Source organism: Paramormyrops kingsleyae, chromosome 15, assembly GCF_048594095.1.
Source record: "Paramormyrops kingsleyae isolate MSU_618 chromosome 15, PKINGS_0.4, whole genome shotgun sequence".
Classification (NCBI taxonomy): Eukaryota; Metazoa; Chordata; class Actinopteri; order Osteoglossiformes; family Mormyridae; genus Paramormyrops; species Paramormyrops kingsleyae.
Genome location: NC_132811.1, coordinates 18,415,572 through 18,443,308, shown reverse-complemented (window position 1 = coordinate 18,443,308; position 27,737 = coordinate 18,415,572). Strand labels below are relative to the sequence as shown.

Sequence of the window (27,737 nt, the reverse complement as noted above, 5' to 3'; positions counted from 1 at the left end):
TTTTACACAGAAACACCACAACGGTTGAGAACAGAATCCCTCTGCCGTTATTTAAATTAAGAACCTCTTTATCCTTGTGAGAAACTGCTCTGTTAAGCCAACAGCTACGCTAGACTGCCACCACCAGTCTGTGATTAAAATTGAGATATTTTTGAGATACACGGCAATCTCTGAAAACAGAAGACATCAGAAAACGATATCCATTTAAAAACTCCTGCACAAGACTGTAACCAACAGCCCTCAGTGTCGGGTACACATGCACGGAACCTAAGGGTTTAAACCTCAAACACATTACCATGCCACCTCAAGCAGAGGTTGTTGTCAGAACATGACAGCATATGGGTAGGTGTTACATAATGTCTGTGCTCATCGTTAAAAACCCCTTGAAGCTACATATGGATGGTGCAGCCCAGGGCGGGTCAAATTTCCATCAAATCAAAATGAGTCTCCAGTTTCCTATTCCTGATGCAGAAAGTCTGATTGATTTTATAATGGTATTGGTGCTATTTTTAATAGCAAAGACTTCACACATGGCAGAATGCATACGTTAAACAGTATGTTTATTTCTTTCTTTAATGATGGGGGGAGGCTAAAAGAAAAAAAGAAAACCCTTTTCAGCCCTTATTGTATGTTCTGTGCCTCCCTCAGTCTGCCCCCCCCCCAGAAATCAGCAGCAGTCACAATTCATTGCCTCTCCCACCCCCAAAATGGCACATTACCTAATGTTTATTACTGTCCTCATCACTATATTCCTCGATAATATTACTGTAGAATGTTTACCAGTTCAAGGTTCGTTCACACACATGGCTCCCACACCCACTCATCACACTCGTTCCACAACCAACGATGATGCAACTTGCTGTACCCTGAGTGCCGGCTCGTCTGCCCATCTGTCCATCCGTGCATCCATCCATCCATCCATCCATCCAGTCATGCTGCAGATCCATAGTAGTTATGCAGTATCCTCCTTATGAGACTCTGGCAGTGATCCTGGTGAGCAGGCGTCCCACGTGGTCAGCTGAGCCTGACAGGGTCTACCTGCTGCCTTGCCCCACCTCATGCCCTGAGGCCCCATCCATCAGCTGAGGGTGTGTGTTGGGGGGGGGGGGGACTGGATTCATATGTAGAAGATCGAGGCCTTTTGGTTCCCTTCAGCAGGTCTGGTCTGGTCCCCTCAACCCTAGTGTCAGTACAGTTAGTGTTCACATCCAAACCCCCCACCCCCCAAAACAAGCACCCTCTAGGGGTGAGGAAGGTTCATGCGGTCCTCGATCAGGGTGTTGTCCGCACCCTGGGCCTCCATGCACTGCCGGATGGTGGCCAGCACCCCCAGGAGCCTCCGGTCCAGGGCCGCCAGGTGTGAATCTGTCAGCACTGGGGCCACGGGGTCGTGCGCCATGGCCTGCCTCAAGGTGGCGCTCAGGCCACGGCTCCGCAGCAGGTTCAGGCGGTTCCAGGTGGACACGCGGATCCTGGGGGCAGGGGTGGGGGCAAAAGATAAATCCTAAGGAAGAGTTTCCCCAAATCACCAAAAGACACATAGAAGTGTACTGCAGATTTATAATTAAACTGGAAAACAAGACAGTAAACAAGCACGTGGAGGCGGAACACGGGCACTCAGACGAAGCTTTATGTAAAACAACTGAGCAAGCTGCCATTCCTGCAGTGAGAATGCACCTCTTTTCCTTTTTTTTTTTTCTTCATTCCCCACACCACTCACCCTCTACAGCCACTCTGCACACCCCCCACTCCATTACCCTACCATTATACCAAAGGTTGTCGCTAACGACTATTTTGTCAATTGGTCAATGAATATAAATGATTAAAGTTTCCTCCAGAAAATCAATTTTAACATTTAAACTTTAACATTTCATTTAATTTTGACAAACTGTATGTCATTGCAGGGCTTTAGATAATGTACGCTGTCTTTTTGGCACTATACATATCAACATTATTTTCACCCATATGCCTAAGAATATTAATGAGATGCGTATTGTGATGCCCAAAAGTTAGTAATCTGTATAGATTTGGCATATGCTCATGCTTAATAAATTTGGTTAGCGGAGCCACATGCGACGTGACACAAGCAATAAGCACTGAAATCATGATGAAGGAAGGGACAGACCAGCAGCCACAACATCTTTTAATAGAGGAGATACTGTGGTTAAACAAGGTAAAACGATGTTGATGGTGTGGCGGTACTTTTTGCAGATAAAAATTTTTCTTTGTAAATATGGTTTTCGTTTTTTTTATCTTGATTCACGAATTATAATTTTTAATTTAGTGTCCGTTTTTGTTTCAGTTTTAGTTTACGATAACAACACTTGTCCCAACAAGTCCAATGCGCAGGAACACACACTGGCACTGTCAATCAACATAGAATAAGATCATATTTTAGCCTAAACATTTTCACAAACACTTATTCAGTTGAGATTCTAATGCAGCAGGCAGACAGCTTTACGGCTTTAATAATGAGGGCATTTAGCAGCTACAAGGACAAAAGATATTAAAAGCTCTCTGTACTAATGGTAATTTAATAAACATGAATAGACATCATTCTAATACCTAGACCTAAAATATGAAACAGATCGACATTAAAAGAGCAAGATTACGACCAAACAGATGGACAGATTGACACGACCAATCATGGGAAGGAAAAAAAAAAAAGATTGCAGCGAAAACTTGTAATGTGTTTTTCCATTTCTATGTTTCAATATATGTGAAGGAATCAAAGAGGTAAATTATCAGATGAGTCTAATGAAGTGATAAAGGAGCCCCAAACTTTTTCAGGTTTGGTGCTGGAGAGTAATTTGTTTAATTTATATGTATTCTTGGAGAAGGTTTTGCCATTGCATAATGCTTAACATATACTGTACCAGGTTTTCCAGTTAAGCAAGATAGTCATCTTGCCAATAGTTAAAGCAATGACTTATGGGTTTTGAATTCTGGACTGGTGGGATAATTACTGAAGGATCTGCAAGTAAGCAGAGGGATGGACATAGTGGAATACTACAGTTCAGTATAAGAGAAATTCTGTTATTAACTTCTAGCCAGAAATGTTGAATAGGAGGGCAGAACCAGATAATATGATAATAGTCATCTTGGGTGTTAGACGTGTGTAGTGTACGCATGTGTCAGACTCTAAGACCTTCTTATACATCCTGTGCTGGGTGATGCGAGTTCTGTGAATCACCATGTACTGTGTTAGTTGTAAATCAGTGTTGTTAGTCATTGTAAAGTTGTTCACAATGTTGGTTGTAAGACTATTTCCCATGCTTTGACTGGGATGGAAATTATTCTACAGATCTACAGATGATATTAGCATGTATAATTAGGAAAGGATCTTATTTTGGTCAGATATTTTATTGATGTCTTCTACTAATGGGGGAGGAAGTAGACTGTTATTTGACATTTGACAATTTGGTATTATGGTATTATTATGGTACTGTATTTAGTAACTTAGTGGGCTGGGTTGGAATCATTGTGAAAAGGTAATTGATTTTGGCAATGTATTCATTTTTATAATTGCAATGCAAATTGCATTTAAGTCATCTTCTATTGTTCTTAATATAGGAGTAAAATTGATGTGAAATAACTCTGACAGTCTGGAGGAAATATTTATACCCAGGTACTTAATGTGACCAGTGGGAATGGGGAGAGGTTTGTTTTGAGCTGCATTATTCCAGTATCAACAAAATCAGAACTGTTGATTTTGCCCAGTTTATGGCATAGTCAGAAATTTCAGAGAATGAATTAATGAGTTTGTTGACTTCTTTTAAGGATAGTGCTGGATCTCATAGATAAAGCAAGACATCATCCGCATAAAAACTAATCTTGTTTTGGTTATTGAGGATTTGAATTCCCTTGATATTTTTCTGAAGTATAGCAGCAACGAGAGGTTTGACAAACAGAACAAAGAATGATGGAGAGAGTGGGCATCCTTGCCTAGTCCCCCTGGGCAGTGTGAAACTGATGTTAGAATGTGAGAATGCACCTCTAACGCCAATGGATGCCTTAAAATCGGTGAATCGCCCTATGCACTGCCAGGCTGTAACCCTGCCCGTCTCATCACAGTACATGTATGTGCATGAAACACAGAGTGTCGAGGCCAGTGGCGCCCCCTGTGGAACAAACGATGAGACCTCTCTGCGGCCATAATGTGTAGGGGTTTCTGGCACAGACTCACATGCAACATTGGTACAAGGGTGCCAGAATGCTCCGCTCATCCAGGGTGGGGTTCCCAAAACTGCAAGTAGGAGAAAAGGCAGTTGAGGCATTCATCCAAAGCACGAGTGTATTAGTGTGCGACTCGGGACACCAGCAATCGCGGAGCCGTAAAGGGAGCAGGGGGAGGAGCACAGGACGTGGGTGAGGTCACTCCCCCGGCCAAGGACGTACCTCTTGGCATTGTCCAGCAGGATGAGCATGCTGGCACCGCCGTCGTCCTGGAAACTCTCGTAATGATGCCGATCAGCGTTCCCGATCAGGTAGTCGAAGACGGAGGTATCGATAACATCGAGCAGCCGCGGACCCGCATCATAGGGGGGCATCTTCTTCACAGCCTCGCAGTAGCTCTCATCATACTCCCACCTAGATGGGGAGAGAGGGGGGTTAGGGGGTCGGGGCCGAGGAAGTCATGCTGACTAGCGAGACACCACAAGGTGATCACCTGGCCAGCTTTCCCTCGCGGTAGGTGCGGCCCCAGGGGTGTCGGTGCTTCTGCAGGGGCCACACGTCCGGCAGCCAGAGCGTGACGGATCCCTCCATGATGTCACCCACGGCACAGGCTGGCTCACTCTCCCGGCAGTAGTAGCACTTCCCGTAGAAGCAGGTGTTGTTTCCTGAAACGGGGGCATCAGGATTGATGTCTCCTCCACCAGAGCAGTCGGCGGTGTGCATGAGAAATGAACCCCCGTAATGATTTACTAACTTTATATCTTGTTATTCCTGGGGACATTTTTCCCCACCCACAAACAAACAAGGATGATATATTTAAACTGATACAACTGCCGAGGCGACTATATCATCCAGAAAGGGTCATTGTGGTGGCTTTTGCTGCAATTCCTTAAATATATTACTAATCAGAGGACTGATTGGCTGAGGAGTCCTCACACATGGGTTTGAGCAGCTGACCTAAAGGTTACCCCAAAAACCTGCATACACACCGGCCCTTTGCGGGTAAGGCTTGCCACCCCTGCCTTAACTCCAGCAGCTTCCGAACACTGTATGAAGTACAAGGGGAAACTCTGAAAACTGGACAGAACCGGCTTATTTTTTAATTGGAAAAGGCAGCCATGTTGGACAAACATTTTTTTAAAATAGCATTCCCAAAATTACCACAGCACAACATTGTTTGCATAGTGCTTATTTTAAAATATCATAATTAAATCGTAAATTAAATCATATTTCTTTTCCTTTTACATATTGTCTACATTTACTTATTTGTTTGTTTTATTTATTCTAACTCCATTGTCCAATTGCACTGACTCCTTCTGTGACACTACAGATAGAAATTTCCCCTCACAGAGATCAATAAAGTCTTTTTCTTAGTATGTGCTGTAATTCTCATACGTACTTGGTAAACATCTTAGAAACTGAGTCCTCCTGAATGAAGCAGGAATTCTCATGAAAGGGGTGTGAGTTTAAGCACTTAAAACTAATTCAGACTAGAAAGTTCACAACACAAACAAATGTGGACAAAGGCAGCACGCACTCTGCCGCCCACAGTAACCGACTCCATTCGTTTCAGTTGCCTCATCAGCCTCCACACCTAAACGCGCCTTTTTTCCTGTTTGCCAGGAGATTGAAGGCAATGCTGCTTGACACACCTCTCAGGCTCAGTAAAAAGAAATCAACTGAAACGACGGCTTATTTATATTCTTTTTGGAAATCATGCACTGGTCTGCTTTGTCACACACACACACACACACACACACACAGAGGATGGGCTCTGAGCATAGGATCTCCCACTAAAACCCAACAGCGCTGTCCCTGTTCTTCCAACCACGGGCTTCAAACTGGTGACCTTCTGATCACAGGCACAGAGGCCTAACCCACTGAGCCACACACTGCCCCCCTGACTGCTTAATAATTCAAGACCCCCCCCCTTCCGTTACAACACAGTACTGAAGCGCAGGCCTTCCCCTACATGCATCACCACTCCATGACAAGCCACGTGTGGAAAAAACCTCTACATCAATTCAACTCTGGCCAGCAATAATAAAAAAAAAACACCCAGCACCCAATCACACCCAACCCACAGGGGAAAAATGAAGAAACACACACATGGACACAATGGCCAGCGCCACCCGAGAAGAAGGGTGATCAAACAATCGGAATATAAAACGGAAGATAGCGAAGTAGCTTGGTTGAATTAATACACAGTGCCAGTCGTTTACACATTTATCTATCACACTTTTGTCCAAAATGACATAGAACTGAGGATTAGAGAGCAGTTGGGCCTCATCGCTGGATTTGAACTGGCAATCTTCTGACCACAGGCTCAGCTCCCTAACCTACGGAGCGGCACCTCCCGATGAGACAAGAAGAAACGCTTCCATTTCTATATTTAATCACCTTGAACAGAAACAGGCTAAAGCTTCAGCCTTGTTTATTTAGATGTATAATCTGGCGCTAGAAACGTTAGACAGGGGAAAAAAACTAACCAAACCACAAGCACCTCAGCTGGATCTTCTCTGCGGAGACCTTTCCCGGAATCGAAAAACATACACATAAAAAAAAAAAAAGGCGCTTAAAAACAGGCCACGTCCTGGCCAATGTGGGGCTTCATTTACAGCCATTCAGATATTTGTGAAGGACAGAAAAATTTGTTGATTAAAAAAAAAAAATGGTGTGAGAAGCGGGACCTCACAGATACGAATCAGCATGACAAACCACCGCGATCTTATCACGAACAGTGGTGCTGTGAAAAATCCCGCTGAGGCCTGTGAGAAAACAGGGGGGAGAGGGGAAAAAATAGGGGCTCACCCTGCATGAGGAAGGTGCTCAGCAGCTGGTCTGTGGCCACAGGTTTGATCTCTGTGCGCAGGTTCACAAACCTCCCCACCACTAGGGGAGCCCTACGGAAACCGAGGATTCTGAGAAAGCAAAAAGAGAGACAGAAGTAACTAAACAAAATACGAGACTTTTGGCATTTCGTTTTTTGATTGCATTCACAGATCTCTGTGGGCACCTGAAAAATGGCCCCCACAAACTCAAAATAACAGTCCCCACAATGTAATATAAACATAAGCAGCACACATACATACACAAGCTTCTGAAAGGCAGGTGGAAACCATTACCTGTCCAGGTGAAAGGCGGCCACCTCAGCGTTGTGCCTGTCGTAGCCGGCATAGGGCTCCCCCTCCACCACGTAGTCGCGACCATACCTGAGAGGCGGGGCGAGATAAAGAATTCCCTGTCCTGAGCCGCATCAGCCATAGTGACACCACCCGCCCTTCCGGTGCTGAATCCCCACCGGCCATAGAGAGAATGTATCACCTGACCTCTTGAGGAGCCACAAGGTAAGACACTACTTTACACATGCCACGGACATAAGCGGCAGGCTCCTCACAAAGGACAAGGGCCTCCAGGGACCAACCAAAAGGCCCTTTACTGGACAGACACCAGCAGCCCGCTGAGCGACATACGCAAAAGCTGTGGACCGGCATCTTCTGGGATTTAGAGGCGTCCTACCTTTTCGGCTTGAAGACCACCTTCTGTCCCCCTTCCAGCACCAGCAGCGCCTTCAGTTGAGTGCCCTTGTAGCCCACGTCGGCCCTCTCCACGCGGGCCGTCGCCATGGCGCTCAGCACCGCCGCCATCTCGGGGGTGTCGTCGGGGTAGACTTCGCGGGGCCCTACCCACTGGGCGGCCACCTCCCAGGGCGACTGCAGGGTGTGGGTGAGGCGCGCACCCCGGTCCAGTTGCAGCCCTGCCTCCATCTTGCGGAAGGCGCGCAGGTCGCGGCGGCCGGAGGCAGAGCCCTCACCGCCGTCCAGCAGGAAGACCTTGGCGAGGCCGAGCAGCAGGAGGACGCCGCAGAGCACGGCCACGCGCTGCTTCAGCTTCATGTCCAGCAGGGGGCGGCCGCAGGCACGCGTTCGGCCTTCAGCCCAGCACCATGGTTCCGCCCTTCCAGAATCAGCTGTTACCGTGACAGAGGGGGGGGGAAAAGGGGGGGGGGGGGGGAAGGGGGGGGGGGGATCCCATCAGGACACAGGACAACTATCAAAAATTACATCCTTTAATCACCATCATGGCATGGGAGACGATGTACAGTTTTGAGAAAGCAGAGTCAGCCGGTCCCTGAGGCAATCGGTGGTTAAGTGCCTTGCTCAAGGGTCTCACAGTAACTCTGGGATCTAAACAACTTTCTGATCACAGGCACAGCATCCTAACCTGCTGAGCCAGAGAGTACTTAAGGGTTTAATTAGGAAGCAGGAGCAAGTTGATATAGACCCACAGATCTGGATGTCTACAGGCAGCAGCTTGCTCAGCTGGACAGCCTCGATGACAGACTCCCGACCTCACATGCCCTGATACGCCCAACGCAGCATGCAGAGCCCCATTACTAAGTGAGGAGTGAAACTCGTCTTCCTGACAAAGTGCTTTTAACAATTAACACCTCAAGCTCATCAATGTGCATTTTATTAAAGGCCCCCTTAAATGTAAGTGGCTCAAGGTTTGGATTACCATGAAAATTTCACACACATGAACACTCCCACCCTGAACACTGGCTGCTAGTGCAGTGACCCTTCTGAGGTGCATTTTAATGGTGTATTAGCTGCATGTCAATACTGGTGTTCAGTGGAGCAGGAATACAAGCTAAGAAAACCTAGACAATGAGACATTAGAGGCTACGGCAGGCACTGGATGGTACAGTACACATGAAAATACAGGCCACAGCCCAGCTGTGGCATGATACAACCTTTCAGTTAGAAGAACCATCCCAGAATTCCCTTAAGGCACAATTACTGAGATAGGAGTGTTTACACTAATCGAGTCATATCTGTGACACTATAATGTAATCATGGAACCCTGAACTGGTCTATGACTCAATCCTCTGTTCAGCACGGCCATAAAAAAGGCACCTGAAAGCTAATCAACGCTCCTAAAACGGCAAGCGGGCCAAAGCCATTTTATATCATTCTCTATACACATCACTAGATGTCACATAGCTCAAGCACATCACTCAGTTTGTCAGAAATTCTCCCCATGAGTATCTGGGGTCATGGCACAGTGGTCAGCTATGTACTCTCACACCTCTAGAGCCCAGCGTTCGAGTCTCGGCCCTGGCTCTTTTGAGTGTGGCTGTTCTCCCTGTGGCATTTCTTCTAGATTCTCTGGTTTCCTCCACTGTCTGAACAGATGCTAGGGAGGTGGAGTTGTGAGATGGTGTGAATGTGAAATGGGCTGATGCCCCAACCTGGGTTATTATTTCCTTCCTTGTGCCCGTAGCACCTGGGAAGCATAGAAGATGGATGGAATATTTAGGGGGGGGAAAACTGCAGTTTGAGTCATAGGAAGTGGAGAGCAAAGCCATCACTGGGCCTGCCTGGTCATTTGCCGGTCATCTTGCCTCTTCTTGCCTTATTCAGTCCTATGCACATTTACTGCCTCTTGTACTAATATTTACTGTATTATTGACTTACTGTTTAATTGTACTCTGCTTTTAGAACCTTTATTTTTACATAGTTTTATGTTTAATTCGTGTTTACCAGCAGAAGAAAGGATATGCAGAGTGAGATTTCCATTACACAGTGTTTACTGTGCACGTGATGATAGACTTGAACGTGAACTGGTGTTCAGCCAGAAGTTGAGGACTGGTGATACATCAGAGATGGTGCAGATACGTCATTCACTCACTCACCCCCAGTATGGGGGAGGGAACACTTCCAGAAAACGTTCTAGATTAATGGTTAAAGCATCTGAGTGTGGACACATTTGCCAGAAGAGGCATGGTAAACCACAACAGAACAGAATAGTGATTTCTTCACCTGAATTTTGCCTACCCTGGGGGTCATAGCAGGGTCAGGCAACGTACAGCACCCCTGGAGCTGAGGGTTAAGTGTCTTGCTCAACGGCCCATGGACATGTGACAATCCTGCTGAGGCCAAGGCTTGAACCAGCAACCTTTCAATCAGAGGCACAGAGGCTTAGCCCACTGAGCTACACACTGCCCCCCTTGTGGACCCCCCAGCAAGGTGACTGAGCATGTGGAAAAGAGCAGTCGGCAGACACTGTGGTTTTCTTCTGAGGCAAATCTTATCTTGCAAATGGGTTTTTCTTTTTTTTTTTTTTCTTTTTTTAATTGTTTGCAAAATTAACACAATTTACATGGCCAGCAGACTAACTTGCTTATCAAGGTCTGAAATTTACTTCCTATTTCGAGCTCAATCACAAGAAAATGATTGCTGCAGTTATCACGTCACAGCTGAAAAGCCCATAATCATAAGCACAGGTTGAATGAATTCTGATGTCCTCTTGGAGACGAGAGCCGTATGAGTTAAGGCGAGGAGGGCAGCAATTGATGGAGAGAAGCAAGGATACACATGGTAGAGAGATAGGTCTGATGGCATGCAATGCTGAAGATGGTTTGCACCAGCATTGTGCAGTCAGAGACTACCATGCAAACCCCGAGCATGTGTGCATGCATGCATCTCTGTGCAAAACGAGAGAGAGAAAGTGAGAGCCCTAATGCTTCAGTAAAGGAAAAACACTTGAATAGACCTCAATAAGCAGTTGACAAGCCAGATAAAAGCCCCGAGACACAGGTTACTACAGTTCAGCTACTCCACACTGATTATACTTCTAAAAGAAGAATGCGGTGAAAAGGCTGTTTCACCTGTGAACTTTCATACCATTTTATAACTACTGTGCCCAGCAAGAAGCCAGGAATAAGAGGCTTGTTAAAATGATGTTGGAGAGCTATGTAATCTCAGGCTCCTCAAAAAAATCTATATAAAAACTAACAAACAGATATCCCTGAGCACAGACCAAGCAAAAACACTGGATTTCTGTTCCATATGACAGATGTGCTATAATGACTATTAAGGCCAAAAGGCTGAAAACTTTCATTGTGGACCAACAGCTTTGGATCCCATCAGACAAATCCTCCTCTAAAAAGACTGGAGTTTTATACTAATGGCTATGTCACTTCTACAATATCTACAGCAACTGAAAGATTAGCGTTAAACATGCAGGCCATGTAAATGGTTCTTCAATAAGACACTTGCTGGCTATATGAACCAAGGTACAGAAAGCCTTCGTCACAGTCTCTGACCCAGATGCTCACAGAGAAGCACTAGAGCTGAAACCTTTATAAACTGGCACAGTGCATCACAGTCACGGAAAAAGACATTCACAGCACATCCTGCTATAATGAACAAAAAGATGCATGTGATGTCATGCTTGGGTTTCCTGCAAGTTACACATGCCTGCTTTATGCTACATGCCCCTTATACTAGTCAATTACTATGGACACATTCTTTCGTGTTTAAAAGGGCAAAACCCTCTGTTCCACAACAATCCCATGGGACAACCTGCTCAGCAGTAGGGTTTATCCAGACCCTCTTTTCCCTGGCCTTTGATTCCTGCAGGCTCATTCCCTCTTTAACCTGGCCTTTGATTCCTGCAGGCTCATTCCCTCTTTAACCTGGCCTTTGATTCCTAAAGGCTCATCCCCTCTTTTCCCTGGACTTTGATTCCTGGAGGCTCATTCCCAGCTTTCCCCAAACCTTGATTCCCAGTCTTCCTGACACAGGCCGCCCCCACCAGTGTGGGTACACCAGCTCCAGTGCCGGGCTCCTCATCTCCATCCTAAACCTGTCATCTGTGTCTCGAAACTCTGACAACTCAAGGTGGCCAGATAAAAGCACATCATAAGGTTAATTAAAGCCTCATTCAGAGCCAACTGCACGTCGCTGTGTGGCCTCGTCCCTTTTAACTGGCTCTGGGAGATGAGAGATTGGGTGTTTATAAGTAACATTACAAATTAGCGCGAATTTTAAGTGTACGATTCGGTTCGGAGTGGTTCAGGATGAACATGTTCCACACGCGTTCTCCATCTGTAGGGACCTTATATTTGTAGGCAAAACACTACAGTCCAGCAGTTTCCGTAACCCTGTATACCGAGAAAAAGCCGCACAGACAGTGACAAAAACGAGACCGACACGCGCGTCGCCCGTTAAGCTAACCAGCTAACAAGGCTAACGTCAAGCTAGCCCGCTAACAAGGCTAACACGGCAAAGGCCTGCAGCCTCGGATTTTCTTTCCCAGAAGCGAGGGCCACTGATCATGTTGCCAGGGCTAAGGCGACGACCTCTGTGGGCCACAGTGGCTGCCGGCACCTGTTCCGTGGATTTGTGCTAACGTGGCAGCTTAGCAGGCTCCCCCTCCCCCGCCGCTGACGTGGTTAGCGTTAGCCGGTCGAGGCTGAACGAACCGCCAACTGCATCGAGGCAGCTGGACCGTCTCCTGGCGAAACGGGCTGCACCTTGCGGGGGTCCGACGGGCCGGTGAGGTTCTCCACTGGGCATAACCCCCAATGTCTGGTCCGGTTCTCATCCCGGTCCAACTCTCAGAGCCAGATATTGTTTAAAAAAAAAAAAAAAACACTGTTCGTTTTTTAAAGTACTAATGTCTTTTAAATTCCGCATAAGCTACTCGGTCTCGAGATCGCCCTTATAGCATCACTGCAGACACTACCGAACCTGCCGCTTGCATGCGCCCGGGCTCGCGCTACCACGCTCCGGCTCCTCCGGCTCTCACCTCACCGCCCGCCTGTCGCAGAGGCTCCCCTGTCCGGCCCGCAGACGAACTCTTTAATGTCTATAAACTCCCGTGAAGGTGAATCAGCGCCTCGCTAGACCGCACGGCTCGGCGCCGCTCTCCCGGTCCTGCCCTCCATCATCCTCACAGTCTCCTCCCGGATCCACGCTTCCTCACGGTGCGGGGAGAGGCCACGCCGCCCCTCGGCGTCATTTAAAGGGAACAGACTCCGGCTCTCACACCTCTGGCCACTTCGCCGTCATCTTTAATGTGACTGTATAGGTAGTTTCACCCGAAGACTTAGAGGTCTGTTGTGAAGACGGAGCCCCTGCAGTGCAAATGTGCCAGGATTATAGTGTATGCAGTGTGTGTGTGTGTGTGTGTGTGTGTGTGTGTCTCCACCTAGGACTTAAGAAAATGAACACTGAATACATATGTGTGTGTGTATGCATGTTATTTTTAGTGTTCATTTTCTAGGTCATTTTGTAAGTCCTAGGTGGAGACTGATTATACGATAAAATGATATGCTAAAACAACATAACAACTTGAAGACCAGTTTTGACGGGCTGCATTTCAAATATTTTAATTTTCTTGCCTATTTAATGTACTTAATGCATTTTGTGATGTCTCATAATGTGCCACCAATATACTATTCAGATCCCAAAGTGGCATCAGCTGGCATCCAAGTGCACACTGGCCAGAAGTGGAGTGCAGCCAAATCCCTGGAGGTACTGATGGAATATATAGGGGCAGAAGGCACTGGTGGGCACAATAGCATCAGGTCAAGCGGGCATTGGTTACTTCCCAGTAACTAGAGCTGACAAGGTGCTAGACAAAGAGTGTCAGCACCTTGTCCAGGACGAAGTACGGGTAGGTGTGGAGGAAGTACGATCTAGCAGGATGGTGGGAATGGGTCAGCAAGGAGCTGGGACTAGATGGGAGAATGTTCTGCCAAGGAAGATCACCTGGTCTGATATTTGGAAAGCAGACTTCCAGCGAATCAGGTTCCTAGTCCAAGCTGTCTATGGTGTCTTACACCTACCTGCCACCACTGTTTAGGAAGAGGATCCCTGGAACACCTGCTTAGCAGTTGGCCAAAAGCCCTTGGGGATGGACGTTATCGTTGGCACCACAATCAGGTGCTAAAGGCAGTTGCAGAAAGTATATCCACAGCCATCAAATCCTCCAAGGGTCACCACAGTAATAAGACCATCACGTTTCACAGAGCTGGAGAAAAGCCCTATGCACCACCAAGAGCACACACTGGTCTTCTCGCTACTGCTACTGATTGGAAGCTAGAAGTGGACCTTGGCAAGCAGCTGAAGTTCCCAACCAAAATAACAACCACACTGCTCTGCCCAGACATGATCATTCTGTCAGATTCCACCAAGCAACTGATCATGCTTGAACTTACAGTTCCCTGGGAAGAACACATCTAGGAGGCCAATGAGAGGAAGCGCAGTAAGTACCAGGAGCTGGTGGAGGAGTGCAGGAGGCAGGATTTGGCGAACTCATTGTGAACCTCTAGAGGTGGCTGTAGAGGTTTTGGTGGTCGATCTCTCTGCAGAGTGTTCACTCTGCTAGGTGTCAATGGACAGGAGAAAAGGAAGGCAATCAGGTCTGCAACTGAAGCTGAAGAGAAAGCCACTAGGTGGCTTTGGATAAAGAGGGCAGAACCGTGGATAAACGCTGCTGGGACACAGGTTGGGGCCTGATTAACCCTGGCCGGGTCGCCTGGGCGAGGGTGTCTGATGTTGAAAGACCCGAAACACCCTATGACCCCAGGTAACATCACTGATGATGTGTCCCAGAGCATCTGTATGATGAATCTTGCACTCAGTTTACACGGCGACACTACATTTAAATAGGCAGTAACCATTAGCCTGTGCGCTTTGAACCTGCACATTTAATTCAAGCTGTAGGGTTCCCGCCATTTGTGATGTGTTATTGATAAAAGGGCTGATAAACAATGAAGTAGCCGTTGCAGCTGTAGAGGTCAATACAGCACTGCTCATCCAGCTGGTGCATAATATGTGTGCACACCAGGGTGTGCTGGTTCATCACTTTGTACTGTAAGGCTCCGCACATGTGCTGCTCAATGTTTTTATGCATTTATACACAAATAACTTAAAAATACTGAATCTAATGCACAATGTCATTTGTTGGCCAGTACAAAAATCCAAGATGATTTCAGCAGCTTGAGGTCTATTCAGAGCCAGTAAGAGGTGTAACTTGCCAGGCTGAATGCTGACATAATTTCAGTAATCCTTCACCAGAGGTTCTTTTCCAGAACAATGCCATTCCTCATTTGGAAACCGTTTGACCTCCACAGCAGACAACACAGAAGCACATTTTGCTTGTGAAAACATGACATCCATCTGCAGAAACCATCTGTCATACTGCATATAATCTGTTTGTAGACTCTTCTCTGTCCATACAGAAACACAGCACATTATGAGGGAGTGAATGGCAGGAATTGGACATGCAGCACAGATTACTATTAGCTTGTGTGAAATTCAGGTAATTCAGTTATGAGACATACCCTTTATGATTGTTTGTATCACGTTACTACTCGGTTGATAAATTTGGGTACCCGGCTGAAAAGCAAGGGACAACCAATCAGTAGCGTTTTTTATAAAACATTAGCTGCAAGTTTTTAATAGGTTTTTGTGGCACACATTCTTGGCAGCACTGAATGTACACCCATTACATCGTCCTTCATGGATAAAATACACCTGAATGCCACCCCTACAGGAAAGGGCTCTCTTGTGCTTTAGAGTCTGGTTGGTTATTTTCATGCCTGTTATAAAGTAAAAAGCTTCATACAATAAGTTCAAAGAAATAATGTCAGAGTCATTTAATAATTCAAGTAGGTTTATTTCAGTAGGAAAGATAATAGTTAACTTGGTACCTAAAGTGTTCAAATGCTAGCTTATGTGTACACACAAAGGAACCACATTCGCCAATCTTGTACACCCTGCCTTTAAAACTGGAAAAAAAAAAACCCATTGGGATAAAAACGTTGACAAATCATTCATCATGTCGCTCTAAGAAGCTTAGGTCAAAGGTCATAGCCGTTGTTGGGTCACATGGCCTGGACGAAGGGCAGGGGCCAGGCGATGGAGGTAACGGACACTTCTGTTCCGTGTCGTGTGACGGGAACGAAACAGCATTTACCAGCTCAGGAGCTCTTTGCAATTTCCGCACCTTCTTTTTATACAGAATTCATGCACTCAGTGTCTCATTTAAACAACCCAGGAGGACAACTTTTTCACAATTCCTTGTATATTCAACACAAAGTGAATTCAGTAAGCAATTTTACCCCGCAAGTTCATGAAAGTAGTTCTTCAGACAGTATGTGTGTACACAAGAGGATATATTGTACAGTATAAACTTCACACACAAAAAAACATTCATGAGACTCATGAAAAATCCACGTATCACCTCCCTTTAGGCCCAATTATTTATAAAGTTAAGACAGGCACTGCTTGATGAACCTGCTTAAAGTCTTTGATCACTTAATTCGAAAATAACAGAGTGTAATTCCATGTGTTGGCGGGGGGGGGGGCTTACAGAGGAAGCAAGGGAGGTTTTATTGGGTACAGCTTCAGTAGGAGGGGAGGGCACTGGCCTGCTCTACAACACAGACCAGAAGTCATGAGCCGAATACACTCCAGGAATAAAGGATTGACAGATAATTGTTTCCACCGGTTCACGATCCATGACTTAGCTGAAGGGGCTGATTTTGTGTTTTATTTACCTTTGTTCCCCCCTAGTATTGATAGTTTTTCTCTGAGAAATGCAAACTGCTGCCTTTACACATCGGGTTTCTCCAAGGGTTTTATTTATTTCTGGACAATGAGACTTTGCATCTGGTTGATTTTCACATGGATGTTTTCAGGGCTTGTGTTTTCCTTTTTTAACAGTTAAAAAACATGCCCTGCTTATGTCCACGACTCGACCTGTAAGTCGCAGTGAACGCAGGGCAGCTGAGCAAAGGGAGAGCCGCTACATAGTAGAGAACTCTTTGCTGGTTGTACTTCCTGTACATACTTACAGTTTGCTAAAGAAGAGCGAGGGAAAATGACAGCACACGTCCCCGCAAACACGCTACGGAAGCTGCATCAGGACGGAAGGCACCAGGTACGATGGCGATGAAGCTGATAAGCGCCACGGTTGGCAAAATGGATCGGCGCCGGACACGCTGAACTTGTCATTAGTGTTTGAGGACAAAGTCACGTGTAAACATACACACATAACTAACACTAGACTTTCCTGGAAACCTGAAACCATCTTTAACACATCTGAATGCTAAAGCATTTCCCATTCCGTACCTCCACAGCTCTACCTATCAACGCGTTCTGAGACACCCACTTGCCATCTTTTCCCTTAGCTTCCGTTTCAAACACTCACCAGCTTTTCACTTTCTCCTCGACCTGCTAGATCAAGGCCACCGTGTCACATTCACATCTCACCATAAAACTAAATACTGATCCCCCTTCAGCAGTCTGATCATTCCGGGGACTTCTGGGAAATCCATTATACAGATTGTGGGGGGGAAAAAAAAAAAGATACTGAGATCTCTCGTTCCAAACATGCTCACATGTTCATACACTAATGGATTAATTTGAGGGTCAATGTGAACTGAAAAATTCCTGGTTAGACCAGCCACCCTAAGCCTGGCACAGTAATGTGATATGTATATATTTTTTTTCCCCAAAAGACTGACCTACGCTTCATAACAAGGGAAAGGGTTAGTCCATGGAATGCTGTGAAGGACCTTGAGCGTTCATTCATGTAAACAAAGAAGTAAACGAGGATTTTGCTGCAGAGCTGACGGATCACCGCAAGCCTGTGTGGATCCTTTTACGTGTACCCAGGAGTGTCACTTCCAGAAAACTGCACTCTGATTCACTGTTACCTTAACTACATCTCAGGTGAACAGACTGAAATCTCAGCACACCAGGGCACCCACTTTTAAGGATAAAATCTCACTCCTGCTAAACATGCATAATACCCACAACCACACTACAAAACGAGGACACACTTACAAAACACCCGCTTAGCAGAAACGTATGGGGGGGGGTGGGGGGGGGGGCATAGAAGTGAATTTAAAAAAAAAAAATATGTACAAATGTAACAGACCCTACAGAACAAACAAACAATGTGCAGCACTAATACTGTCAATCCCACCCCCAAGAAAAAAGATACGATAAATCGTATCAGACAGATACAAACACGAAACTCACATCACAGCTTCAGTACAGCTTGCATCTCGGGGTCATTTGGAAATAAAGTTATGAAAGTTCAGCTCCCCCCCCCCCCCAACTCCCCCCCACAGGATGGCAGGAAGGGCTTTTCTGAGAGCCTGTTTAAATGTGGAGTGTGTGGCCTGCCAAACCAGACGTCAGCAGGCTGAAAATCTGACACTCATGTCAAGAAAAGAAAAAAATACCAAAAGGAACATGGAATCAGGTCAACGTATTGGTCTGGAATGAGTCAGCTGACCTTAAAGCACCCAAGCCAGCTTAGCCCACAAGGAGAGAGGCAGAGAGAGACGGGGGGGGGGGGGGGGGGCGGGGGGCGGACACTGACAAAGACATAGTTGGACAGAGAGACATGTGTGTCTTGTGTTTGAGGCAAGAACACAAGACTCAGGAGGTCTGGACACATGTCACATTCTGTGGTACAGTAGTGATATCAAAAGTGATAAGTGGTTATGCAGTAATACAAGACATAGTATTTCCTAAAAATGAAAAAAAAAAGAAAACAAAAAAAAAACAGATTAGTGTAGAACACAGCACACAAGGACCCTCTGGGACGTCAGAGAAGCCTGGAGTGATCAGGTGATCCGATACAGAATTCCAGGCGAGGTTGTGAGGAGATTCAGGAGCTGCACTCACTGTGCTGGAATTAGGAATGGGAATGCAAGCCCTTTCTGCGGTTCGTCAAAGTGAGCAAGAACTTGTGAAGACATGGATGATGGAAGGCCAATGTCTGAAGCTGCTCCCTGTGGGTGATCCGAGAGAGCAGCGGAGAAGCAGTGTGTGTAGGAGCATCCATAAGTAGACGAGGAGGGTGTTGTGTGTGTGCGGAGGACAGTCTCTCGCACCCATGCTCCGTGCTCCTCAAGGCGGTGGTAGCAGGTCACTGTGATGGAGGTGGTGGGTAGCACCCTCCGATGGCTGCTGAGTCTCACACCCCCACTCCCCCGGAGCGGTCACTCAAAAGACATCAGATTGGCTGGGACCTACCAGATGGCAAAGGGATTCATTTTACCATTTAGGTTCATAAGTGGTGTCCTGCAATCATTCACAATTTGGATAGACAGACCATCAGAGACAGCGAGAGTGAGAAAGAGAAGGATAGAGAGTCAGAGAGACAAAGGTGGACAGAGAGGGGGACAGAGAAAGAAAAACGGACAGGCAGACAGAATGACAAAAGAGATGGACAGAGATGGAGACAGAGATGGAGAGATGGAAACTTTTAATCAGTCATAATCATAAGTAGAGCTCTGCTATTAATTTAGATAGACTGATAGGCGCACGCACACACACACACACACACAAACAGAGATATACATTTCATCAATCAAGTTCAGAAGATGAGCCCCACAATTTTAAGAGACGGGGAGACAGATGGACAGACAGGGGCACAGACAGAGAAAGAAAGACAGGAACAGACAGATGAATAGATACGTTTTTATAGCACAGCTCACAGACTGCAAAAAAAAGGCCTTAATGAGCAACTAACAAAAACCAGTAATAGTACGAAGAATGTCAGGGAAAGTACTGTATGGAGTTCTTTATTAATGGCTCAGAAATAAATAGTACTGCACAGTGGGTTGTACAGTGAAGGAATGAATGTTCTGTGAATGTGAAGTGTTTAAATTTAAAGTCAGATCTACAGGTATCGGGCTATAATTAAATGCCGCGGCTGTCCAAGCAGCCCCACTGGGTGTGCGCGCGTCTGTGTGCCGGCGCACTCGCTGATGCTTGCCTGCTGCCGGTTGCTCTGGCAGGCCGCACTCAGATGCTTAAACCACAGCAGCGCGTTCATCCGGCTCCCCGCTTGATATTTATAGGAGTTGCCTGAAAACCACAAAACATGGTTTGATTAGTCAAGACAAGATGCGATCTAACATTTAAGCCATTTTCTTTATGAGTATGCATTCGGTAGCATATTCAATCAGGGACGGTTATTAACCAGCCAAAAATGAGAGTTGATAGATTTCAGTGTCCAAAATATTTGAGTCAAACCCAGATTCAGAATCCAAATTCTCTGTGTTGAAAGTGTTAGAAATTTAAATTGTGGTAATACTGCCCATATCTCGGTTCCTGTCAACAGATGTGCATCCGTTCCACGTGGAGCCTGAAGTCTCGCATCTGCAGTAACCCTCACTGTCATCCCATCTGGATCCAGCAGGTACAGAATATAGCTGCATGAGGCCATGTCCCTCTAGGACCCCCCCCATGGTGTAACATACATACATGGTGTCTGTACTTGCTAGTTACATGTATGTGTGCCTTGGCCCCCGGAAAAATAAGTCAAATTAAAAACTTAGCTTTGATAAATCAAGTATGATGACTATTTCTCTCTGTAAACCGCAAACCGGGGTCTTGCTTTTAAGCAGATTCAAATATTTTCCCCGAAGTCTCTTCCTGTATTTACATTTTTAAAGTGCAAGTACTTTAACCAGACTGACATTCTGTAACATTAAAGCCATTTACCATTATTAATGGCTTCCTGAGAAAACTGCACATTCACATAAACAGCTAGCTATGAGTTCTGCAATCAAATTGAAGACATGCTGAAAAATACTGTTTAACCTTTTATAAAACTATATGCACATAGAGAAATAGGTTTTCCTTGTTTATCGCAAAACCTGAAAAAAAAAATCAAAAAATGAACAGATGAGATCACTAGTTCTTGTAAGCGGTACATCAAGGGCTTTTAAAGGAACTGATTCACCATCCTACAGCATATCGGCTCAGTGCATTTGGTCTGCTGGAATCAGCCGTGAATTTCCACATGCAGGGATCAGCGAATCGCATCTGGCCATTCCGGCAGCATTATTAAACGCGGCACTGCAAATCTGGCTACAAGTACAGACAGAAACAGGTTTTTATCGCTTCCACACAAGCGACAGACTGCCGCCAAGTCTTCAGATGCACGTCGATATCAATGCGAGCGACACACTTTTGCAGCAGTGTGACAGGGTGCTATAAAAATGTAATACACACACAGAGTATTTTTAAAGAAAAAATATGACCCAATAAAACAGCAGGTAGCTTGCGAGCACATTCACTGTGCTCTTTTTAGCCTGAACATGCTCATATGCTCCAGACAGACTGAGATCAATCCAATTAACGTGCAGAAAAGTCAAGGAGGGTCCTGGTGGCTTCGATGGGTAAATCCACTCCCCCCATTACAGCCATACCATCTGTAACATAACGGAGCCATAGGAGGGAACACCCACCCCCCACCTGCCCCCCCCTCCCCCCCCCAGTGGCCAGGCTGACACACAGCTGCACTGACATCACCCCAGGCTCAGATGAGGGGGGAGACTAAACGCTCCAAGATGCAGAGTCTGACTGATAGAGTTAGAAATGGCAGGCAGCAAACGTACTGATGCACTGTGTAAGTGCTCAGATCACAGGAAGCAGCGGATCAGGACACAACATGGACGGAGAAAGGGGCTGGATTTAAGGATTTAAACACAAAACCATGGCCGGACTGTTAGGGGGCGAGGCGAAGGTCCGTCCTAGTCACCGACCTCGCTCGGAGTCCGTCAACAGGAAGACGTCGGGGTGTTCTGGGTCGTCGGCCATCATGGACATCCAGCCCACCACCGAGACACTCTTGCTGGACGTGGATTTAAACTGCGGTACAGAAACATCCCCAAATGTACACTTTGAATAACACTCTTGGTCTCATACATCTGAAAGGAGAACCATTACAGTCTAAGCTGGAAGATGACACAGTGAGCCTCTGCTGGCCTGCCACACAGCCCCCTAACTGACACACTGCCAGTGATCTTTCACTGCGTTTCATTGCCTGCCTTTCAGATCAGGCAGCATGAAAGTGACACGCGTGACTTACGTGTTTCCTTTCTGTGGCTTTCAGCGACTTGGCGGGATAGTAGTACAGCTGAGTGCCACTTAATGCCACCCAGTACTTTGTCCAAGAGGCAACCTAGGTGAGAAACAGAGTGTTTTCCCATCAGAAGCTCCGTGCCATTTTCAGGTGCTACCTGCAGGTTCTGATTCAGTGGCCAAAACGTTTCACTGTGGTTATATTGACATGAGAAGGGTGCAAGTTTCCCCTAATTTAAAATGGCCAAGGCCTGACTCTAGGGGGCAGTATGGCTCCCCAGGAGAGTGGGTGCAACCCCCCCCCCCACACACACACAACTCAGAGCAGGAACTGGGCTCAGAATGGCCACCTGTCACAGATGTGACATTAAAAACTTGTACATTTAACATGATAAATTAGCTTGTAGCTAATCAACATGTAGAAGAATCACAAGAAACTGAGGGGAAAAAAACATATCTCAGCTAAATTCGTCCATCTGTCTTGCATGAACGTGTATTTGATGCAGGGTCAGGAGGAGCACAGCCAGGACAGACAGCCATGGTGAGCACAGGTGGAGGGAGGGGAGCAAAGAGCAGGAGGAGTGGACGGAGGAAGGGGAAGCAGACCACTGGAGGAGCAGACGGTGTGAGGGGGAGCAGAGCACAGGAGGAGTGGACGGAGGAAGGGGAAAGCAGACCACTGGAGGAGCAGACGGTGTGAGGGGGAGCAGAGCACAGGAGGAGTGGACGGAGGAAGGGGAAAGCAGACCACTGGAGGAGCAGACGGTGTGAGGGGGAGCAGAGCACAGGAGGAGTGGACGGAGGAAGGGGAAAGCAGACCACTGGAGGAGCAGACGGTGTGAGGGGGAGCAGAGCACAGGAGGAGTGGACGGAGGAAGGGGAAAGCAGACCACTGGAGGAGCAGACGGTGTGAGGGGGAGCAGAGCACAGGAGGAGTGGACGGAGGAAGGGGAAGCAGACCACTGGAGGAGCAGATGGTGTGAGGGGGAGCAGAGCACAGGAGGAGTGGACGGAGGAAGGGGAAGCAGACCACTGGAGGAGCAGACGGTGTGAGGGGGAGCAGAGCACAGGAGGAGTGGATGGAGGAAGGGGAAAGCAGACCACTGGAGGAGCAGACGGTGTGAGGGGGAGCAGAGCACAGGAGGAGTGGATGGAGGAAGGGGAAGCAGACCACTGGAGGAGCAGACGGTGTGAGGAGGAGCAGAGCACAGGAGGAGTGGATGGAGGAAGGGGAAGCAGACCACTGGAGGAGCAGACGGTGTGAGGGGGAACAGAGCACAGGAGGAGTGGACGGTGTGAGGGGGAGCAGAGCACAGGAGGAGCAGACGGTGTGAGGGGGAGCAGAGCACAGGAGGAGCAGACGGTGTGAGGGGGAGCAGAGCACAGGAGGAGTGGATGGAGGAAGGGGGAGTGGAGCCCAGCTCTCTCACTGTGGGCTTTTTGCCGTCCTTCAGCAGGGTCTTCCTCCGCAGGACCCCCTGCACCGTGACGGCTCCGGGGTACAAGTGGACAGCCAGCTCTTCGGACTCTGCCGAGCTGGAGGGAGATGGGAAGCGGCAGTGAGAAAATAGATCCCAATGGCAGGTATGAGTTTAGAATCAGTGTGACAAGCGGCAAGCGACAGACAGAGAGAGAGAGAGAAAGAAAGAGAGAGAGAGAGAGAGAAAGAAAGAAAGAGACCCCAAGAAACCACATCCTCAGGTCCATCCTCAGGAATTCAGGGCAAGTTTTAACCAAAAAGCAGGAGAGGATCACATTTTCCTAAATTTCCCTTTTAAATGACGTGAAGCGTCCACTAGGAAGAGCTGCAGGGGCTGGGCTTTGATGAGGTTCGTGTGGAAAATTCTCCCATGGGAAAATTACACTGGCCTAAAAGCACGGATACAAACATGCAAACACACGGAGAGGCGGAGCAGAAAGGTGCCTGGAAACAGATGCAAAAACTCAAACACACACACATGTTTGTATTCATACCTTTGTGGGGACCTTCCATTCATTTTTATGGACAAAAACCTAATTCCAAACAATGACAACCTTAACCCCTATCCCACCAAACACAAGATAAAACTTTTGGCTATTTTAGTGTTTTCATTGCATACACAGATTTTTATTATTTTTTTTTATAAATTTGAGGTCTCTATTGTGAGAACCTGGAAAATGTCCCCACAAGCTAAAAAGAAACAGGTTTTACGACATTGTGGAGACATGCATCCCCATGCACCTTGAGGTCTGGCTGTTACACACTTTCTTCTGGACATCAAAGGAAACGTTGTCATCATCGGTATAAACCTAGACGTGAGCTTGAACAGTGGCCTTGGCTTAGGTAGACGATTCTAAATTGGATAACCAAAGCTATTCTTAAAGATGTCACGGGAAGCATTAATGCTACAAATGTTATTATCGCTGCAATAATACTGCAAAAGCAGGGCTGAGAAAGAAACGGGTCATACCAGATCAACCACGACACCTTTTGAATGGGCACTGAGCCCCCACCAGTGCCATTATGGGCGGGGGGGGGGGGTTATCCCACCTGCTCCTCTAACAGCAGCACACTGAATGAAAAGGAAAGGAGCCTGAGGAAAGAGGTGGCTGCGACCTACAAGCTCAGTGATGGAGGGAGGGACAGAGGGAGGGAGGGAGGTAGAGTGCGAGAGATTATCTGGTGGTGGTGTAGAGCGCATTCGCTCAAGTGTCCTTGACAGCAGAGGATTCTGAAAAGGGGTGGGGGGGGGGGGGGGGGGACACCACCAGGAGTACAGCACACCAACGACCCCAAGGGGGCGCCGGGGGTACCTGCTGGCCTTGGAACTTCCTCGGATGCGGCCCACCCTGGTAACCGGGCCCAGAGAGTGATAGAAGCGGCTCCTGTTGGATTTTGGGATAAGTTGTTTATAGCAGGAAGCAGCAGTCCGGGGGACTGAGGGCACGGTGATTTCCCCGCACGTGGCGTCTCCATGGAGACATGACCGGCAAGACGGCAATGGCGGCGGGCCCAGCATGGCGTGCGTGTGCGGCCCGTGACACAGCTCTCATGGCAGACAGATGGCCCGTTTCATCGCAATTGCATCAGTTAGAGGTTTCAGATGAACATAACAGAAATGACTCTAAGTGACACCCCCCCCCCCCTCCCCACAAATACACACACCACGGGGGTGTGTGAGGGTGTTTGCCCTCACCTCTCGAAGGCTGGCCAGGGCATCTCCTCGCTGAGTTCTGAGCCATCGCTGCTGCCTGCAGAAGCAGAAGTGAGAGTTGCGAATGAGAGAGTGGGCGCCCCCTAGGGATGAGTCGCGGCACTGGCCGGGCGGTCACAGAGGGCAAAGGACAGACCCAGGGAGATGCCGCTGGACAGGGTAGAGCTCTCGGCCTGGCCGCGGGCGGGGGCGTAGCTCTCCATCACGCTGTCGTCTAACAGGTGTCTGGAGCCGGCGTTGGGGAAGGTGGCGCTCTTGAACTCCACCGTGTTCATCTTATGGATGAAGCTGATGAGACACACGAGAGGTTGAGGACGCAGACAAGAAAAGCAGCAGGCGCAGGCGGCGAAGGAACAAGAAATGTTCTGGAGGCTCTAACAGGAACAAGCAGGCTCTGGAAAGGCACTCACTTGTAGCCCAGGCTATGGCACTTTCTGTGGCCATGGGGGAGAAGATTGCGTGGGGAAGGGGGTGTTTGTGGCACCTTGGCCAGGGCGCCCTCTGCTACATGGCCCTTACGCCCACACAGGGGGGAGGCCGACACATCTGGGCCTGGGCAGGGCAAAGAGTCAGGCTGTCAGGCTGCCTCCTGGGGTCCACTATGCTCATGACATCAGCTATGAGATTTTAAACCAATCGGACCCAAGAAAGAGGTGCAGTACCTTCGAGGTCCTCCCTGGAGAGGGTGGAGCGAGGCGTGCTGGCACACGGCTCGATCTTCAGAGATAAACTGCCGGGAAGATCCCTGGGTCAGACTCTGCCCCATAAAATCTGCCTCGGGCGGCGTAACGATTCACACAAAACACTCACTTGTAATTGTCGTCCTCCACAAACTTCTGCAGCTCCTCGATGTACCAGACGGAGTTCAGATACTTCTGGACGTGAGGCAGCAACGGTATATCTATCGCAACAGGGCGATGGACAGAGCTGAGAGGCGTCCAAACACAAGCGGTGACAGTGTCTCATCTGCAGGATGAGGAGATGTCCGACAGACCAGAGCTGGAGATGAGACCAGGAAGGTGGTGGGAGGGGGCTTACCATATTCACAAGAGCGCTGCAGGTCAGAGATGATCCGCAGGATGTTGTTCATGAGGTTGGAACGCTGCTCGCTCTCCAAGATACTGCCCGTGGAGGGGTAGGCAGAGTCTATATAAGTCAGGTCGGATAGGTACATCCCTGTAGGAGGAAGGTGAGGCAGAGAATAGGGAAGAGCAGTCAATATGGAGGAGGCAGTGAAGCACAGAGTCCAGATTACAGATATAATTTGCATTCTTTGTGGCTTCGCATTACGGTCCAGAGGCCAGAACACCCTGCCTGCTCTGAAGTCTTTTCCAAACCTTCTTACATAAAAAGAAAGTAGTAGTTTATCCTCCAAAACATCCATGACTGGAAGGTAATATAGCAGTTTGATAGAGACAGGAGGCTCCACACAATCCTCAATCTGTGAACAACCATCTTCCAGCCCCCATGTCCCCATCAGGAACATGATAGATCTTTGCTTCTGAAAACCGACGTTCTGTTGTCTGGGGGATTCTGAAGCCTTTCCAGAGCACCTCACATAAAAACGACAGATTTGGCAGAAATTTAAAAGATCATTAAGTCATCAATTTAACCCTCATCTTAAGGTGAATATTTATATTATGTCTAAAAACAGACTAACAATACCATTGAAGGCTCGCTGGAGATGAGCCCTGAGACCCATGCATACGCAGGTATAATCTATGGTCAGGAAGACAACACACTCTCTACAGGTGTCCGCAAAACTGAAAGGGAAATAGCCGAGAAAATGCTGGGAGTTTCCAAAAGAGTAAAACCACATTAGGGTCCAGATGCGTCAGGAATGTTACGGCCGTTCCAGCGGACGGAGGAGCTGTTTCCAGGAAACGTGTCTCCCACTCATCCCTAGCAGCGATCTAGGAGACGTAAACAATCGCGAACACAACAAAGGCGGGAGACCGTGCCAGCCGCATTACTCAGACCCGAGCAAGCCCCAGGAGAGTGGGGGGGGGGGGGCAGGGGGGGCGAGCAGGACCCGACGCTGCCCCCAAAAACAGCTGTGACACAAAACAGTTTCTCCATCATGGGGCCACACGGTGCACAACTGGGCGAGAAAACCAGCGTGCAGGGATAATCCATGCCAGCGAGCGCATCTGGAGAGCTCGCCGCGTACAGCACGGAGCGTCACTGAAGATTCGATCGATGAGATACGGGAGCAGGTCTGCAGCTGGCAGAACAGAAGATTCCTCAGCCTCCTGGAACAGACGCTGGCATCCAAAGTGGGAGAAGAAACCCACCCTTCTCATAAATCCCCAGAACGAGATGGGGCAACCAGACCAGAGCCCCTGGTCTTATTTACAGTGAGGAGCCCAAGCGAAACAGAATTATACAGAATAAACAAGGCACACCCTACTGATGCAAACACCGAAAAACTATGTGCATGACAAAGGCTCACGTGTCAGCAGCCTCGGTCGCCATACTCACATCATCCCTGCAAACACGTGCACATCGCTGTCAGCGAATGACAATGCAGGCAGCACACGGTGTACATGGGATTCCAGCCATGACCCCCCCACCCCCCCCAAACGGCTCTCAGCGTGACACCTCCCTCCGTCAGAGAAAAACAGTCCCCCCCGCCCACACCGCCCCCCCCGTCCCGTGAGAGCTCATTTCTCCCCCA

General features: G+C 47.8%; 2 protein-coding genes across 10 annotated transcripts in view; both read right to left on the bottom strand.

Annotated features, from left to right (window-relative positions):
- Positions 1 to 543: 543 nt before the first annotated feature.
- Positions 544 to 13,055, bottom strand: fam20b (FAM20B glycosaminoglycan xylosylkinase). 4 transcript variants are annotated; one of them, XM_023794754.2, is made up of 8 exons: positions 12,772 to 13,055; positions 7,696 to 8,146; positions 7,302 to 7,388; positions 6,988 to 7,097; positions 4,670 to 4,841; positions 4,399 to 4,590; positions 4,187 to 4,246; positions 544 to 1,472 (listed from the first exon to the last, which is right to left on the bottom strand). In XM_023794754.2, exons 2-8 carry the CDS (start codon positions 8,070 to 8,072, stop codon positions 1,241 to 1,243), a joined length of 1,230 nt encoding a protein of 409 aa, XP_023650522.1. In that variant the 5' UTR covers positions 8,073 to 8,146; positions 12,772 to 13,055; the 3' UTR covers positions 544 to 1,240. The 4 variants fall into 4 exon arrangements, with proteins under 4 accessions (XP_023650522.1, XP_023650519.1, XP_023650523.1 ...); XM_023794751.2 differs by lacking the exon at positions 12,772 to 13,055 and adding an exon at positions 12,497 to 12,686; XM_023794755.2 differs by lacking the exon at positions 12,772 to 13,055 and adding an exon at positions 12,351 to 12,457.
- Positions 13,056 to 15,627: 2,572 nt separating this feature from the next.
- The window catches only part of ralgps2 (Ral GEF with PH domain and SH3 binding motif 2), a 58,937-nt gene continuing 46,827 nt past the window's right edge, over positions 15,628 to 27,737 (bottom strand). For 4 of the 6 annotated variants that reach the window (XM_023794466.2, XM_023794463.2, XM_023794464.2 and 1 more), the window contains exons 10-21: positions 26,099 to 26,236; positions 25,871 to 25,961; positions 25,723 to 25,790; positions 25,471 to 25,612; positions 25,197 to 25,348; positions 25,043 to 25,097; positions 24,660 to 24,731; positions 23,297 to 23,402; positions 21,874 to 21,966; positions 21,548 to 21,653; positions 19,771 to 19,862; positions 15,628 to 19,021 (exon numbers count right to left, since the gene is read on the bottom strand). In XM_023794466.2, the coding sequence (XP_023650234.1) occupies positions 18,992 to 19,021; positions 19,771 to 19,862; positions 21,548 to 21,653; positions 21,874 to 21,966; positions 23,297 to 23,402; positions 24,660 to 24,731; positions 25,043 to 25,097; positions 25,197 to 25,348; positions 25,471 to 25,612; positions 25,723 to 25,790; positions 25,871 to 25,961; positions 26,099 to 26,236 (1,145 nt within the window). In that variant the 3' untranslated portion in view covers positions 15,628 to 18,991. Of the gene's footprint in view, positions 19,022 to 19,770; positions 19,863 to 21,547; positions 21,654 to 21,873; positions 21,967 to 23,296; positions 23,403 to 24,659; positions 24,732 to 25,042; positions 25,098 to 25,196; positions 25,349 to 25,470; positions 25,613 to 25,722; positions 25,791 to 25,870; positions 25,962 to 26,098; positions 26,237 to 27,737 lie in introns of those variants that run through there. The other 2 variants (XM_023794467.2, XR_002836073.2) reach the window with 2 other exon arrangements.

What these genes read in the sequence shown, in the direction of transcription:
- fam20b (XM_023794751.2), bottom strand. Translation starts at nt 12,539, where the DNA reads ATGCCCAGTGGAGAACCTCACCGGCCCGTCGGACCCCCGCAAG. An exon ending in CTGCTGGACAATGCCAAGAG is followed by an intron (nt 4,247 to 4,398) that starts GTACGTCCTTGG and finishes TCCTACTTGCAG; the next exon opens with TTTTGGGAACCCCACCCTGG. An exon ending in CCCTTGTACCAATGTTGCAT is followed by an intron (nt 1,473 to 4,186) that starts GTGAGTCTGTGC and finishes CCCTGCCCCCAG; the next exon opens with GATCCGCGTGTCCACCTGGA.